Source organism: Macaca thibetana, chromosome X (genome assembly GCF_024542745.1).
Source record: "Macaca thibetana thibetana isolate TM-01 chromosome X, ASM2454274v1, whole genome shotgun sequence".
Lineage (NCBI taxonomy): Eukaryota > Metazoa > Chordata > Mammalia > Primates > Cercopithecidae > Macaca > Macaca thibetana.
The window spans coordinates 10,938,041-10,955,912 of record NC_065598.1 but is presented as its reverse complement, the minus strand read 5'-3'; the positions used below and the strand labels follow the sequence as shown (position 1 = coordinate 10,955,912).

The 17,872-nt window shown below is 41.4% G+C and overlaps 1 protein-coding gene across 3 annotated transcripts in view; it reads left to right on the top strand.

Moving 5' to 3' along the window:
- The window catches only part of ARHGAP6 (Rho GTPase activating protein 6), a 550,354-nt gene that overhangs the window by 228,318 nt on the left and 304,164 nt on the right, over window positions 1-17,872 (top strand). Inside the window, exon 1 of one of the 3 annotated variants that reach the window (XM_050777265.1) lies at window positions 13,459-13,809. The exons of the other annotated variants lie outside the window; for them this stretch is intronic. Coding sequence (XP_050633222.1) covers window positions 13,762-13,809 — 48 coding nt within the window. The 5' untranslated portion in view covers window positions 13,459-13,761. Of the gene's footprint in view, window positions 1-13,458; window positions 13,810-17,872 lie in introns of those variants that run through there. 3 annotated transcript variants of the gene reach the window in all.

Sequence of the window (17,872 nt, the reverse complement as noted above, 5' to 3'; positions counted from 1 at the left end):
GGAGTTACACAGGCAAAGGAGAAATGGAAGGGAGGTGACAGAGGAAGAAGAGCATTATAGGTGGAGGGAAATTTCTCCTTGAAAACAAAGGAATCACATTCCATGTATGACCTAGAATTTCAGTGGGCATCTCCTCTGGCAAGAAGTTGAGTAGAAGGATGGCTGCATTTTGGAATTTTCAAAGTGTGGAGAGGATGCTATGTGCACTGTAGTAAGTGCAAAACAATGGGTCGGATTTTTAAAAATTTCAGGTACACACATATTTATCTATATAGTGTGACGTGACATAGAAGTCACAGACTGTTGAAAAGTTTATGCCATAAAAATAAATAGCAATTTGAGTTCACTTCCTGTGAGTGGCCTAGGGTTTTTAAGACAAGACAGAATAATAAGATGTCAAGGGCCAAATACAGACATGGATGTTTTAGAATCCTTTGCTTTTCTGTTCTCAGAGCACATGGCATTTGGTATAATTGAATCCAGGGCAGATGGCTGCAAGCCCCATTCAATTTTGAGGGGAAACCAGTTAACAAGCATGTGTCCAAATATGGGATTAAACTTGCAAGGCAAGCGAGTTGCTTCCAATAACACTTAGAAAACACTAATTAGTGAGTGGGAAATACTTCATCAAATGGTTTGAGAATAGTAAAGACAAATGCAACAAGGAAACATTGTTTTTAGTTACAATTTATATTGTTCTATAAGAAATGGGGCTGCAGGTGCTTTCCTCAGACAAAATGAATCCTAAATACATTTACCTAAGGTTTCTAGAAATAATACAAATGTGTCTTTAAAAACTCAGATACATGAAGCAGTAGAATCCAATTTAGAAGTCCTCTTGACCTAAGCAGTCTGGTTTCTCTTTGGTAAGTTGCCTGTTTCCGTACTATAAATGAAACAAAATAATTGCTATGTTAGTAGAGATGAATATACGGAAGATGATTTTTTCTTTTGGGCTTATAAAACTCCAGGAGGGAAAAGATGAAAGCCAAAAGTAGAAAAAAATTCAAAGGAGGCCGGGCGCGGTGGCTCAAGCCTGTAATCCCAGCACTTTGGGAGGCCGAGGCGGGCGGATCACGAGGTCAGGAGATCGAGACCATCCTGGCTAACACGGTGAAACCCCGTCTCTACTAAAAATACAAAAAACTAGCCGGGCGCGGTGGCGGGCGCCTGTAGTCCCAGCTACTCGGGAGGCTGAGGCAGGAGAATGGCGTAAACCCGGGAGGCGGAGCTTGCAGTGAGCTGAGATCCCGCCACTGCACTCCAGCCTGGGTGACAGAGCAAGACTCCGTCTCAAAAAAAAAAAAAAAAAAAAAAAAAAAAAAAAAAAAAAAAAAAAAAAAATTCAAAGGAAACAAATTGCAATTTTAGTTTTCTAAATCAGGGGTCGGTGAACATTTTCTGTAAAAGGCCGGATATTTTAGGTTTAGTGAATATGCGGTTGGTCTCTGGCAACTGCTCACCTTTGCTGGTGTAGTGAGAAAGCAGTCATAGACAAGTAAACGAATGGGTGTAACTATGTTCCAAGAAGACTTTATTTGTGGATAATGAAATTTGTATTTCATGTAATTTTCATATCATAAAATGTTATTTTAATTTTTCCAACCATTCAAAAATGTAAAAAAAATTTTACCCACCCTGTGCTAGATCTGAGACAGTTATCTCCCCACAAGTTTGTTCTGTTAGAAACTTCTTGGTTGAAAAGCAACATGCTTTCCCTTTAAAGTTTTCATAAATTTATTAAATGATGATGTTTTCCCCCACTGGTGTTTTCCTACTTTTTTCTAGAATGCTCTGTGCTCTCGTAACACTTTCTAACATCTGTTGTCATCATGCATTTATTAAGCACTCACCATGAACTGAAATGCTGGGGACAGACGTCAGAGGAAAAGAAAATATTAGCAATAGAAAGTGGTACAGAAGCTCCTCTATTTATGGAATTTCAACTCGTGCACTTTCAGAGATACAAACAAAAGCATACCCTGGAGCAAAGCCCTCTGGCTCTCTCTTCACCACCAAAATATGCGTCAAGAGGTTCTGGGAGCTTTTAGTTTCTGCCCTTTTTAAAAAGAATTTCTCATTTTTCAGTCTATGGAATATTTGCTGTCTTTCTGCTAGGTGTTGAGGAATTTTGCCAGGAACCCCATCGTATGTGATAACCTCAGAGGACTTGAAAGAAGAAAGTGCTGGTAAGAAGTAGTAGAAGTAAAGGCAAGATAGAAACAGTTTTTTTTTTTTTTTTTTAATTGAAATAGGTCAGAAAAACTGTTGTAAGCCCTTTGGCAGGAAGAATGATTTTGAGGACAAAGATCCCATCATACAACCTGAGAGAAGCTCTGTACTTGTGTAATAATAGCAAACATTGATACAGAGCTTCTATGTGCCTGGCTGTGTTTTAAGCGATTACACGATCATATGAGTGTCCTTTTTCACTAATTTAATCACCACAAAAAAAGTGTTAATCAGCTAATGAGCTCGAGAAATGACTGATGAAACAGTGAAACTTGAATGTGGCTCTGGAATTAGCATCATAGTCCTATTTGTGTTAATTTAAGAGAAGGAAATAAATCTGGTAAGTGTACCCAGTCATGGATGGTTCCATGGGTTTGCAGCTTTTGGCATCTGCCCAACCTTAAAGTAAGAGGCAGAACAGCAATGCTATTTTGGGGTGATATTACGAATGCTAAAGCTGTTGAGGAATTCCCTGTGTTGCTTGTGGGCAGATTACCCATTTCAGAAGATTTTCAGTGTATGAAATGAAACAGGTCGAATGTAGGCAAAGATGTCAGCCAACGCATTTATCAGTAAGGAGGAGAATGAAAAGATCGAATCATACCTCACCCAGGTTGAAATCTTGAGGTTGCAAGCTTCTACCCTGTTCAAGACCTCTGGACATAGGAACAAAGTCATAAATAGCCTTTAGAGCTTAACATGTATTCAACCAAAAAGCATAGTGGACTCTGTCTGTGCTCTGCCCGGAATATCTCAGATCTTTTACCAGTTCTGTGTGCCTGTCCCATTCACCAGCTTCTGTGTAGTTTTGCTTCTAATGACCAACATCTGTGAACACTCTGTGGAGTTCTGGAGCAGTTGCCCTATATTCACAAAGAGCAGGATGTGCCTGGGAGTTTACATCACCCTGGGGGTGTCCCACAGCCCATGACTGACTGATGTGTGTGAAAATATTGAAGTCCAAATTCTTTGGCGAAGGCGGGACAAAGTTTAGATGTAATTAATACCCCAGACCTTCCCTCAGGACCAGACTGAGACAACTAGGACTTTGCTAGAAATCACACACTTACTTGGTTTTATTCCCTTCCCTACCCTGTTATGCTCACCCCTTACCCGTTTCTCCTGGGAACAGGTTCTTAATAAATCAATTGCACATCAGTCCTTATCTTAGTATCTGCTTCTGGGGAACTCTACCTAAAGCAAGAAGCACATATATTATTAAGACAGAGAAACATTGCAAGGCTTTACCTTAATTAGCAATGAAATATTGGATGAAATAATGGACTGAATGAATGGATAGAAGCTTTGCACTACTCATGTTGTAGTTAGGGAAACAGGAAAATGATAAAACATTGAAATAATGACTATTACATTTTAGAGTTTGAAGGTCGTATAGTGAGACTGCCCACATAGTGCAGCCTCTCTGGCTGATGGTAATGTAGGTTCAGCTTATATATGGTCAGGGAAGAAGATACTACCACCTCCTGGGACAGTTGCCTTCCTTCCTCCTTCCCTCCCTTTCTTCATTCCTTATTTCCTTCCTTCTACTTTATGGAGATAAAATTCACATGCCATACAATTCATTCATTTAAAGTGAACAATTCCTTGGTCTTTAATATATTCAAAGTTGGGCAACCACTATTAACATAAATTTCAGAACATTTTCATCACCCTGTAAAGAAAAACTGTACCCTTTAGCTATCACCCCCTCAACTCCTCAACCCCCAAGCTCTGAAGTCCTAGGCAATCCCACATCTACTCTGTGGATTTGCTTATTCTTGACATTTTGTATAAATAATATAATATTTGGTCCTTTGTGACTGGCTTCTTTCAATTAGCTTACAATTTTCGAAGTTCATCCATGTTGTATCAGTATTTCATTCCTTTTAATGGCCAAGTAATCTTTCATTGTATGGATCGATCATATTTTGTTTATTCATTCATCAGTTGGTGGGAATTTGGTTTGTTTCTACCTTTTGGGCGTTATGAATAATTCTACCATGAACATGTGTGTACAAGTTTTTGTGGACCTATGTTTTCATTTCTCTTGGCTATATACTAGAAGTAGAATTGCTAGGTCAGATACAGAAAGTTCTTTCTATATTCAGACAAACTCTGAGTCTCCTTAACTTCCACACTTGGTACTTATCCAGCTTTCTGAAGAAATATGGACAAGATTTTCTTATGCATGACATCCCCTCAAATTATTCATCATCTTTATGTACTCCTTCAACTTTCAAAGACTGAGTATCTTCTGTTCTTTCAATCATTCCACTGCAAAAATGGGACTTACAGAAATGCAAACTGATAGCTTTGAGGTTGTTACATTATCTGTTATAATGTAAAAAACAGCTTTCTTTTGTTCCAAATCTCAGACTTTCCCATCAACAACAGGGAACAAGTGGCTAAGTTATTTTGCCAAGATAAGAGAAAACAAATTATTTTCTGGGTAAGAAGGCTTTTTGATAGACTCTGCATGGATTTTCCCTTTGGAAATCAAGAGGACTAATGATTTGTGTAGTTGATATATACATTTGTAATTTCTTGACATGTTAATGTGAGAAAAAATTCTGTGCTTCTGAAAAATAAAATTTGATGGAAATCAGTTATCTTAAGAGCTTTAAAAGAAGTCACGTGTAGCATTCTTTTTATTCTTAGTCATGAAGACAATGGGGAGAAAACTTGACAAAACCACAGGAAAATGTAGCAAGTTACTTAGCAGGCTCTGGGTTGTGCTGAACTGGGCCAAATGTTATGGTCATTTCTTCTTCTGTAGCTGTGAATGGGTCTGATCCTTGCTTGTTAGTCATATACTTAGGAATATTTTCCACCTTCTTTTAACATTAAATCCAGAGCTCAGGATGGCTTCTGACATTGTCTCATGCTATCAGCATGACGTTGGACAAGTCACCTGGTCTTTCTGAGTTTCAGTTTCTGCATCGTACTATCACTGCATCAGTGGCTTTCAAACTGTGTTGCACGGGATAACAACCAAAGAATCTTACTAAAAATGTCAATGGTGTGGTGCTACAAGGGATTATGCAAGTAGGCTCTGGAGAGGGCCTCACAATCTATTTTTTTTTTTAATTTCAAGGCTAAATTTTATTATTTAGAATATCTTTTTTAATTATTATACTTTAAGTTCTAGGGTACATGTGCACAACGTGCAGCCTTGTTACATATGTATACTTGTGCCATGTTGGTGTGCTGCACCCATCAACTCATCAGCACCCATCAACTCGTCATTTACATCAGGTATAACTCCCAATGCCATCCCTCCCCCTACCCCCTCCCCATAATAGGCCCCGGTGTGTGATGTTCCCCTTCCCGAGTCCAAGTGATCTCATTGTTCAGTTCCCACCTATGAGTGAGAACATGCGGTGTTTGGTTTTCTGTTCTTGCAATCATTTGCTAAGAATGATGGTTTCCAGCTGAATCCATGTCCCTACAAAGGACACAAACTCATCCTTTTTTATGGCTGCATAGTATTCCATGGTGTATATGTGCCACATTTTCTTAATCCAGTCTGTCACTGATGGACATTTGGGTTGATTCCAAGTCTTTGCTATTGTGAATAGTGCCGCAATGAACATACGTGTGCATGTGTCTTCATAGCAGCATGATTTATAATCCTTTGGGTATATACCCAGTACCCACCCAAGTGATGCTGATGCCCATTTTCCTGAAGACCATACCTTCAAAAACACTGACTAGCCATTTCCTTCTGGTCCCTCTTCCTCGTGTTCTGTATTCCACCGAAAGGGAGAAGAAATATTATTATCTTTCCAGGTAATATCTTTTCATCTGTGCTGTGTGCAAGGACATAAAGGAAGACAACTAAAGTTGAAATAATGAAAAAAGTCCCAGTCTGATGCTTAGATTATGATTTATTAGAATTATTTTGACTGTAACAATTTTAACCAAAAATAGGGTTTCTTAACCTTGGAACTATTGACATTTGGGAACAGATCATTCTTTGCCTTGTGTGTGGGAGGCTATCCTGTGCATTGTAGGAAGTTGAGCAGCATATCTGGCCTCCACCTACTAGATACCAGTAGCAGCTCCCCCTCCCTCCAAGTTACAGCAACCAGATATGCCTCCAGATATTGTCAAATGTGCCCTAAGGGGCAAATTTGCCCCTGGCTGAGAACCACCTTCATAAGGCATGGTCCCCAAAGAAAAGAATCAAGAAATTAGGCTTGGAGCAGTTTTCTTCGGTTGGTTCTTATTGCACAGCAAGGCAAAGAAGGCCCTGCTAAACTGTTGGTGCTTGACCTTTATGTACCAAGCATTCCTGGGGGATCTGGAACTCCCTGGCTCATCCTCTCTATTTGCTGGATTAATGAGATACAGACAGTTTAAGTGACTTGGCAGGAAAAGGACATTCTGTTTTATTCTCCTCATTTTATTACACTCCTGACAACAAATTCTTAACATTTGCCTTATATGTTCTGCTCCCTATCATTATCACAAGATAGATTAGTAGGTGAGGGGGGTAGGGAAGCCAATATATGTGAAATTGCTTTGAAACCTGCAGACACCAGAGTAATGCCAGGTGTCATCATTCATCCTACTCCTGAGCCTCTGAAGCCAGGAGTTTCTTGAGGTTATAAAAGTGGTTTTTTGGGGGGTGACTAGTCAAGTACTCCAAAGAACTCCAGAGTGGTCAGTTTTGATCACACAAATGGCCAATTTTTACCCAGTCTGTTAGCCTTTTAACAGCACACCATGTTGCGTGGAGACCCACTTGTGTATGAGTCTTCAACGATGGGTGGAGACCCAGGGCTCAGTTCTACTCTTCTGCTCTGGAGAACTTTCTCTTTGTTTTCTTGGGTGGTGCAAGACCTACTTCACTGAAAGAAAATGTGTTGTTAGTGTGAGAGGCACTGCTAAGTGGAAATTATTAAAGGATGAATTCCTTATGTCTGTGAAAGGTTTCTCCACCTTGGCACTCTAGACATTTGGGACCAGAACATTCTTTGTTGTGAAGGCTGTCCTGTGCAGCGCAGGATGTTTAGCAGCATCTCTGGTCTCCACCCACTGGATGCAAGTGACACCCTTCCCCTGCAGTTGTGGCAGCCAAAGATAGCTTCAGATATTGCCAAGTTTCTTCTCAGTGGCAAAATTTCCCCTGTTGAGAATCACTGGCCTAGGTGGTGTGGATGTGACACCAGCAATCTAATGAATGGGTCTGACTTGTCAAAAAGAATCTCTACCTTGAAACATACTGGAATGGCCTGCAAAGAGATTGGGGTCAACTACCATTTACATCGCAACTCCACCATTTATTAGATGTGCAAAACAAGTTAATTACCCTCATAAATAAAATTAAGATAATCATACTTTCCTTCCGGGTTGTTTTGCGGATCCAGATGTTTGCAAAGCATCTAGTTGAGCCTGTGACGTAGGTGCTTAATGAATAGTGGAATTGTTACCATTTCAAACAACAATTCTAGCACCTGCAGTGTTGGCGTTGTCATGGGAATTCTGCAGGGTTTAGACAACTGAAACACTGTGCAACTGTGCAGAAGAAAGGAGATTATGATCAGAGGAATGAAGGCAATAGACTAACATTTGATTATGGATATAAATGAAAAATCATTTCTTAATTCCCAGACGGTTATTTGGAAAGTCATAGCTGGAGAAATTGCGGCCTCTCCTTTTTGCCTAATGACCCTTTAATTGAACATATAAGAAATGTCTCTTTTTAGGTACTTTTTAAGGATACCCTCTCTGGTTGTGTGGCATAGAGTAGAAATTCTTCAGTGAAAATATCAAAATGGCAAAAACAAGATAAGCCAATAATACCAAATAGAACCTACTGTAATGGTCATTCTTTTTTCCTCACCCTTCCTTGCTTGTTTTCTTTCCCTGAATTCTCAGATTATCATATTCTTGACTCCAGTTGATGCATGTATTTATGATATTCTTTGTACTAGGGTTTGAAGCCAAAGACAATGGTACTATGCTGTGCCAGGATGTTCTCCTCTCTCTTCTCCATCTCTCCTATGTGACCACAGCTCCAGGCACCATTTTTGGAAACACCAGGAATTCTTCCTTCACTGCTCTTCAGCCCAGCTGTCTTCAGGCTGGGGGTTGTCTCCCTAAACTTACCTGGAAAAAAGAATGAGGACCTTCATTCTTCCTTATAATTTCTTCTATCTCTACATCCCTGGAAGGGTTAACAGGGTGGGAAGAAATTATGGCTGTAGAGCAAAATGATAATTCCTGAAATGGCATATATGTTTACAGTTGTCAGGCTGAGATTTTACCCCCAGTTTGCTGAAATTCTGCCTAATGAGATATCCTCCCTCAAAAGCACATTCGGTGTATTCATTGCTCCTGTCTGTGAGTATGGGTGAAGTCAGCCTTGTCATTGCCAATGCCAGGGCCCTAGCAGGGCTGGTAGGTTCTTCACTTACAGGAGACACATGATTTCAGATGAGGAGGGCCTTAAGCTGCTACTCCAACTCTCCTTTCTGATCCTGGACTTTGATTTCCTTAATTTCATCTCTGTAGCTCTATGAAAAAACTTTAAAAAGAGACAACTCTAAACTGTGTTCAGTCTTCATATAAACTGTGTTCAGTCTGTTTATACAATAGTGTAAATAAAGATTCTAATTAATACAGTTTGGAAAACTGTTAGGCATTGTCTAGTAAAGTTGAAGATATGCATGCCTATGACCCAGCAGTTATATTCCTGGGTTTGTACCCTATAAAAATGCATGCACATATGCACAAGGAGATATGTATAATGATGTTTAAGCAGTGTGGTTTTCAGTAGTCCAAGATTGAAAGGGACATAAATGTCCATCAACAGTTACAAAGATAAATAGTAATAAACACATATAATGAGTACTAGACAGCAATGGGAATGAACAAACAACAGCTACATACAGCAACATGAATGAGCCTTAGAAACAGAATGTTGAGCAAAAGAAGTCAGCTACAATAAAAGCATACTTACGAATCTGTTTATATAAAGTTAGGAAACAGGCAACACTAAGCTCTAATATTTATGGATGCCTGACTTCCTAAAAAGCAGTGGATTTCAACCAGGAGTGATTATGCCTTTCCCCACTCCCTGGGGGACATCTGCAATGTCTAGAGTCATCTTTGGTTACCACAATTGGTGTAGGGGGAATAATACTGGCATATAGTGGGTAGAGGCTGGGGGTGATGCGAAACATTCTGCAATGTCAGGCTCTACCACAAAGAATGATTGGTTCCCAAATGTCAAGAGTGTTGGAGTTGAGAAACCCTGCTGGAAAAAGGAAGTGAAGAAGTGAAGTCATGACAGTGTCTACCACTGGGATGGGGGAGGGAAGTACAGCCAAGGGACATGGGGGTCTAGGGTACTAGCAATATTCTAATTTTTGACCTCAGTGAAGGTTAGACAGGTGAATGTTTTGTAACAATTCATTAAGCTGCACATTATATGCTATGATTTTTCCATTTCAAAATGTTAAAAATACTCTAGGGCTCTAGAGGCTAGATTAGCAGGGCAATAGGATGGCATAGTGTGGGCACTGGGTTTGGGGGAGGGGTTACCCATCTAAGAGGATCTCATAGTAACTCTGTTAATAATGGTGGGGCTGGGCCTCCAAGAAGGGCCTGTCCTGCCATCTGAAGTGATTTTTAATACTCAGATGGGCCCTCAGCTCTTCCTACACTATGAAGTTGAATTTGCTTTCACAGATTTGGGTAAAGTTTTTCTGAAAAAAGTAATCCCCTTGCATTGGCATTAACTGTGGAAAATTTTAACTCAGCCTATAGGCAGGCAGAATAAATGCAAACAAGGATTTTAATTTAAATGCTCTGGCAGAAAGGGCAGCATTCAGTTCTGGAAATGCTGTAACGTTTAGGGACAGGAAGACATGGAAATTCCACAGTTAGCAGGGCACATTTTCTCTTAAAGGTGATGCTAGTAGAGTAACTCATACAGATTATTTTTAAGTCCTCTCTGGGGTGAATTATAAATATCTGATAAATTTATTTTTTAAAAAAAGAAAAAAAAACTAAACAAAGAATAACATTAGCCTAGCAGGCTCTTAACCAACAAATTGGATGAACTTCAGCCTCCTCTGAAGTGAGGTTTTATGTGCTTCTTGCTCCTTTTTCTCTCTCTCCATTACCCCCAAAGGATCAAACATGCATTCTGAAACCACATGCCATGTCAATATACAGTTTAGTTGACTTAGAACAATACCTGTGCATAGTATACACTTAGAAATATTTATAAAGTGTGGAATGATAGACAATGGACACTCAGAAGGACAGTGGGAGTGGATGATGGTAAATTACTTAATGGGCAAAATGTACATTCTTCTGGTGATGGATACCCTAAAAGCTCTGACTTCATTACTACACAATCTATCCATGTAATGAAATTATACTGCTACCCCATACATTTATACAAATAAAAATGTTAAATGTAAAATATTATTTGTTGAATCATGACCAAGTGAACAAATAACATGGGAAGGATACTTGGAAGTACAGGTATGCAAATAAGAAATTTTGATTAGAGTAGTGTTTTAAATATACCCTGAAATATATTTAAATGAAATAATAATGTGTGAAATTCAAATTGTTTAAGATTGAACAGACTTCTTAGAGTTCTGCATGATCTTCTACATCCCTTCTGGAGCTTTGAGCCTTAAACAATTGGACTAAGAATTGAAGGAGGTGGATGATTCATTCCAAGGTGATTTAAGAGTCTTGCAGCATGAACTGATCATTTCTTTAAGTGCTTTGCCCAATCTCACAAAACTCTTCAAACACAGAGAAAAAACAACCCTATTGCACTTGAACATTTTACTCCAACTTAGCTATGACACTTTAGCAATAAATAATGCTAGAAGGCAGAAGTCATTCCTAAAATGTAAGTACACAGTGTGGGGATGATGGAGTATTTTTGGCTTACAAGAATGTCATTTAGTGACTTACTACATTTTTCAAAGAAAGAATACAAACCAAATCTAGGATGACCCAGTTTTAAGAGGTGACTTACTCAGGGGTAATGATCAAAAGGCTATCGTTAAGGTTTTAAAGACGCAGGGATTCACCTTGTGTTGTTTAAATAGATTAATAATTAAATAGTGTTTGTAGGGAAAGGGATTTTTAGCTTCAGGGGCTTAAAGGCAAGTGTGACAGAAGAAAAAGTTCTAAGGCTGGAGTGTTCATCTTTCTGAATAGACCACAGTGAAGTGAAAGTCCCTAAACTGGGGCTTGTCTAGGCCATTGAATTACATCTGTATACACATGCCCCCATCAGGCTGCCCTGGCTGCAGTTCTCTGAAAGATGCCAGATGGTGAAGCTCAAGCTGGTTCTCTGTCTTATTCTAAGGGTCTTTGATGACTTTCCTCTAAAGGTTGCTTTTAGCAGCAGAACAGAGTGAAAGTAGAGGGAACTTCAGTGTGTCATTTTTCCAGCTCTGCCTGGACATGTCGCAGAGCAGGGAAGGCCTCCAAGATGAATGGGCATGCTCATTTCTCTCACAAAGCAGAAGAAAGGAGACTTGGGTAGGTCAGACCGCGGGAGAACGAGAGACTTGGGCAAATAGTGCGGGAGAACGAGAGACTTGGGCAAATAGTTCAATTGACTTTCTCATAAGACAGGCAACACTGGAAGTTCCTGGGTTTGGCAAGGGATTGATTTTAAATTTATTTTTATTTTTTATGTTTGCAGTATAAAATACACATAGTGAAGGGTGTAAATTATACTAGTCTGAACTGTACTGCTCAGTGAAAGTTTACATATGGGTGTACTCCAGTAGCTGCCATACAGATCAAGATATAGATCATTTCCAGCACCCTAGAAGGTTCCCTTGTACCACCTTCCTAGTCAATACCACCTTCCCCCTTTGGTAACCACTATTATGACACCTATCACCATGGATTCCATTTGCCTATTGTACTTAAACATTTGAATTTCAGTTGCAGAATAAATAAGTGAAATCTTACAGTATGTACACTTGTGTCTGGTTTCTTTTTCCCAACATAATGTTTGTGAGATTAATTCATTTGTTCTGTGCATCAGTAGCATTTTCCTTTTTATTGCTGAGTAGTATTCCATCATGTGCACAGACTATAGTTGGTTTGTCATGCACCAGTTGGTGTACATTTGGATCGCTTTTATTTGGGGCAATTATGCCTCAAGACAGTATGAACATTCTTGTATATGATGAGATTATTGTACTCTATATATCTAGGGGTGGAATTTGCTGGATCAGAGGATAGGCCTATGATTGAGTTTAGCAGATATAACCATACAGTTTTCCAAGTGGATAAACCATCATGGGACTATCTAATGGTAGTTTCCTCAGGTCACTTGCACCTCTGGCTTCACATTCCCACTGCTAATTACAATTATGCTGCGAATTGTTTTAAAATGTTACATGGTTCATTCAACTAAATTGTAAGGGCTGAAATTCAGGGGCCACATCCAACTTTCCTCCCTCCTCCTCTTACACAGAGCAAGTGGAGAGTCATTCAGCTGGTTCAGTACAGTGGGACCCTGACAAATTGGCACAAGCTACCCCCAAACACATCTTCCACTTCGTAGCCACCCCTCTGGGGCTTGCATTGATTGATTTCATGAATCTGGAGTCTCTACTCTGGCCCCAGGCCTGGCTTTTGTCTGGGTTCAACTTGTGGGAGGCTGGACGTAAATTACAGAATGACAAGGCTGTGGAGGGAACTCTGTGATCTTCTCCAAGGTGTTTTAAAGTACAGGTTTCCATGAGGCAATTTCAGAGCAGAGACCAGTTTTAAGGGTTATTATGAACCTACAGGATGTGTCCTGCAAGCCCCTCCTGGAACTCGGTTAGCCCTAGGTGACCAGCATCCCTCACAGCCTTGTCCCCTCAGCAGTTCCCCTGGGTAGCATGACTTGGTTCCTGTCAGTCCTGCCCTCTCCAAGGGTCCCCGCATTTGAGACTGTAACAGAAGAAGGCTTTCTAGAAAGGGAAACTCTGCCCTCCCAGGAGAAGGCTCTGAATCTCCTTCCACTGTCAGGCCCACACCTCCTTCAAAGTTAGTGAAAGTCTCTCTTTCTTGGAAACCCAAGTTCTCCCTCTCACTGGCATTGAAGGGTTTGGCAGTCCCCGCCTCAGCAGCCGGGGTCCCATGGGTCCGGGGAGGGTAGGGTAGCAGGAGGCAGGCGTGCCGGCCGGCCTGACACCTGTCGTGGGCGCGTTCGGCCTCCGCAACCCCCCAACAGCTGTCAGCGGTGGCTGCCGCAGGGACCAGCCAGGAGCGGAAGGAATTAAACGCCCGCCCATCGCATCAGACTCGGCCGCTCCCTCCTCCTCCTCTTCCCCCTCCCACTTTGCGCCGCCTTCTCCAGGTCCCCACCGGCTCTGCGGCGGGACGCTGTGTCAGGGGCGCTTTGCATAGCACTCGACACGCACGGAGCAGGGCTCTCGCCCCGGGGCTGCCCCGGGATGGCAGTGAAGTACGGGGAACTCAGAGAGACACCGTGACCCCAGGCTGAGCCCAAGGCGTGCCACTCCTCCCGGAGGCAACATGGGGCACCCGGTGTACCGCGGCGAGAAGCCCCAGCTGCACTACGCGGTGAGTGTCCTGAGGCATGCAGAAGACACAGGGGGCGCCACTGGGCCGCCCCAGGTGGGGACTGCGAGGGGCGATGGTAGTCGGGGCTCCCCGCAGGTCCACGCAGGTCCACAGCTGAGGGGGTGGCGGGTGGTCGGGTACGTCACCCCGAAGTGCCACCTGCTCACTCAGTGGCGCTTCCTGAAATCTTTTAGAAGGTACGGGGGAGCCCCAACCCTGGATTCGGTGTTTCTTTGCCCCAACGCTGTGGTCACTGCATCCGGGACCGGGGCTGGACTCTGCCACCGCCCCGCTGACAAAGGCTGACAAATGGGGTTCCTGGGGTTAGGCCTAGGTCGCTCATTCAGCCTTCAGTCAGATATGTTGAAAGGACGAGAATAAGACTGGACAGGAGGCAGGGCTGCTTCATGATCTCAGTGTGTGGCGAGTGGACTTGCAAAAGAAATGCTGCCGGGAGCATTGGGGTGCAGCCGTTTCACTCCTTGGAAAGGGAGTGCATTTCCCTCTTATTTTGTGACGGGACAGAATGTTGCACATTATCATTAATGTTGCACGCTAATACAAGAAAATACCAGGGGCTGTTCTGTCATACCTTCTCCCTCCCTTATGGTGTCTTCTGTTCTCCCTGTTGACACAAAGATTTACTGGGGACCTACTGTGTGCCAGGGACTGCGCTAGGTGCTGCAGGTACTGCAGGAAATACAACAGAGAGAAAACTCATGGGATTTGCCTTCTTTGAAGGAGTCAAGATTTCAAGGTTAACGACCGACAAATCCAGATACTAGATTGAGTATATTTTTGAGAGAGAGAAAAGAAAGGAAAGAAGGCAAAAAGGAAAGTTGTTTCTGAGGAATGACTACTACTTCTAAAAATTTGAAATGCCCCCTCCAGGAAGGGGGCAGAGAGAAGGTTTACCTTACTCCAGTCTTCAGACATTGATTTTCCACTTGTGAGATGTGTCGTTTTGAGATGAGACACTGCAGTTGTTCTGTCATCTGCTAATTTACTGAGTTTTCCTTGAATTGATTTGCACTGTTGAGACTGGACGTTCTGACTGCCAACTTTAAAAATTGGAGAGAAGCAGGCAGAAAGTTGACAAGAATCATTAATATTTATAATAAGGCAAAGACAGTTAACTGTCTGGAATTTGTGTCTTCCAAAATCCAGTCCCCAACATAAAAAAAAAAGAAATTTTTTTTTTTTTTTTTTTTTTTTTTGAAAAAAGGAGTCAAGGTGGACAGGGGTGGTGGACTTGGGCATCCTGGAGCTGCTCCAGTTGGTTCCTGGTGTCACTTGGGGGCTCCTGGATTAATTGCAGGGTCATTGGGCAAATTGCATACCTCGTACACTTCACTTTCCTCCACTGGAAAAATGAAGGCCTGAATTAGGAAATTGTTAAGATACCTTCCCAGGCAAACGTTCCAGGAACCTGTGATAGCTCTTTCTCTGGTTTTTCTATAGTTACTTGCCTTGAAACACCAAATGAGATACTTGTAAGTTACTAATGCTCGTTCTTATGTCTTGGAGACACTAGTGGCTCAGTGGTGATTTGCCTTTTAAAGTGGTTTAAAGGATAACCACTTTTCAACAGAGGTTGCTTTGCACTGAAAGAGGTAGAGTCTGTGCTCATTGTGCCCATTCAACATCTCCACCCCACTACCTTTTCCAGATTTTGAACTGTGTGTTGGTACCCTTTGATTCATGATCTGAGGTCTTTTCCATTTACAAGAGTAGGGGTGGGGGAGGAAAGGTGAGAATGGGCTCCTTAAATTTAAAACAATCTATTCATTCAATGAATGGTTATTGCCTAAATTATGTAAATGTATTACAAAAATATTTTAAAATTATGATTTTAATTCAGCTGTCTCATTTTTCTAAAATCATAAACTGAAGAGTCACGCCGATGCTAATGTCCCCTTTGGGGCTCTGAAGACTGCTGATGAATTAGCCCTTTATTCCAGTGCAGATTATCATGTATGTATATTCTGATTTAAGACTATAAAAAGGAAGATTCCAGAGGGAATTTATTGGGATTCCAGGTTGGAATAAGTCACCCGGGCTCTCTGAAGTTTCCTATGCATACTTTAGGATGATAAAGCAGCAGCTCTGAATCAGTCACGTGTCCAGAGAATGTTCTTTATTAAGTGTGACCCATTGTTTTTCATATTAGTATAACCCTTGGTGGTATAATATCTATTCTAACGCTGCACTTTTGTTTACTTCCCTCATTTGGGTTTTGATAATTCCAGAGCTTGTTTTGCCTTTTAGCACAAATATTCCACTTACTTTGCTCAACATGGTTTTGTCCCACTGTGCATTTTCCTGTGATCTTGGGTTTTTTGGGGTCTGTCTTCCTTGACATGAATGACCCTCCATGTGTCCCTAATACCTCCTGCCTCCTCTGAAATATAATTCAGGGATAAGTATCTAATGGTCCCTTCAGTGCTTTTTAATTTGTCCAAGGTGAGACTGCATATAAGAGGTCAGTGGCTCACATTTGATTCATTCAATAAACATTTGTTGAATGCCTATCGTATTCCAGGTATTTGGTCAATTTTCCAAAGAGACAATTAGATAGTGAAAATGTTAGGAGTTGCTACGGATATCTCACTCATCTTTTTAAATGGTCATAATGGTCACAGAAAGCAAAATGCAATTAACTAGACAAGAGCATCCTCCATTTATATAATCAGACATTTTCAAAGTATAGTACAGCTGTCTTCTTGCTTTATCATCACACACAGAAAAAATGTGTGTTAGCAGCTAATGTTGTCCTCAAAAAATTTCCTCCCACAGTTTTCCCACATTCAGGTTATGGTGACTCCGTCCTTCCAGCTGGGTGTTGTCCTTGATGCCTTTTGGTGACTGAATCAGATTTACATTTTCAGAAGCCTGCCATGATCCCAGCATGGAGTCAGGATGAGGAGGAGCTAGAGTGCATCCTGGTATTTGGGCCTGGGAGAGATTCGAGAAGATGACTGATGCTAGGGTGGCAGCTGGGCAGGAGGTTGAGAGCAGTTGGTGCATTGGAGAGATGCTTAGAACATAGAACCCATCAGACTTAGTTTGGATGGGATAAAGAAGTGATAGAGTATGAAGGATGAGGATGACATGAATGAATAAATGACTTTCTGGCAGCACTTCTAGAGAAGCTCTAGAAGTTTATATAATAATCAAATAATCATAATAATATTTCCCTCGTTATTGTCTTATACAGATTGCAAAATATCTGAACACAGTCTAGGTCAATTTCAGTCTCGAATCCAATTGCTGCCTTATGCAGGTTTTCTATTTCCTGATTGAAGAAATCTAAGCTCAGAGCAGTAGAATTCAAGGCAGCACATGTGTCGCTGCTGACAGAACTGAAAGCTTTAACCAGGTGCCCTGATCCTGTAGTGCTTTTCTGAGTCATTTAGACAATCAGGATAGTCAAACCTAATCATCCCTCTGCAATCCACTTTGCCACAGTAATAAACCAACAACCAAATGTTGGACCTTCAGTGACTTCATGTGACTATCTATATTGTCAAATTGCCATGGCCAAATAGCTCTTTAATTTGACTAGTGTAGACAAAAACTAAAAATTTAAGTATCCATTAAGTTCAATGCCATATCTTTATGTCTTTCTGAAAGACATTAAAAAAATCTGGATTAAAAGCTTGGCCTGGTGACTTACTGGGGACCTTAGAAGGCTCAAGCTTTTCTCTCCTGGTGCCCCAACCTGTCTTAACCCTCAAGTGGGGCAGAGAGAAGCAAATCAATGTCCATTATACAGTCACCATCAGGAATCCCTGGACTGACATCATTCACTTCTCTCTCACTGGCAGGTTGAAAACTTGCTGGGAGTAGTACTATGTGTGTCTTGTCCCTGCTGTCACACGGACACCTAGCAGAGTGCTGAAAGCACAGTAGGTGCTCAGTAGATATGTGTTGAATGACTTCATGAATCTAGTAGTTGAGAGCTAGTTTTTGAGGTCCTAAGCTGCTCATTCTCCTCCCTTGTACTGGTCTAGTCTGAGCTCCTCTGCTGCTGATGTCACTTCCTGTTTGGTGCGGGTCACCA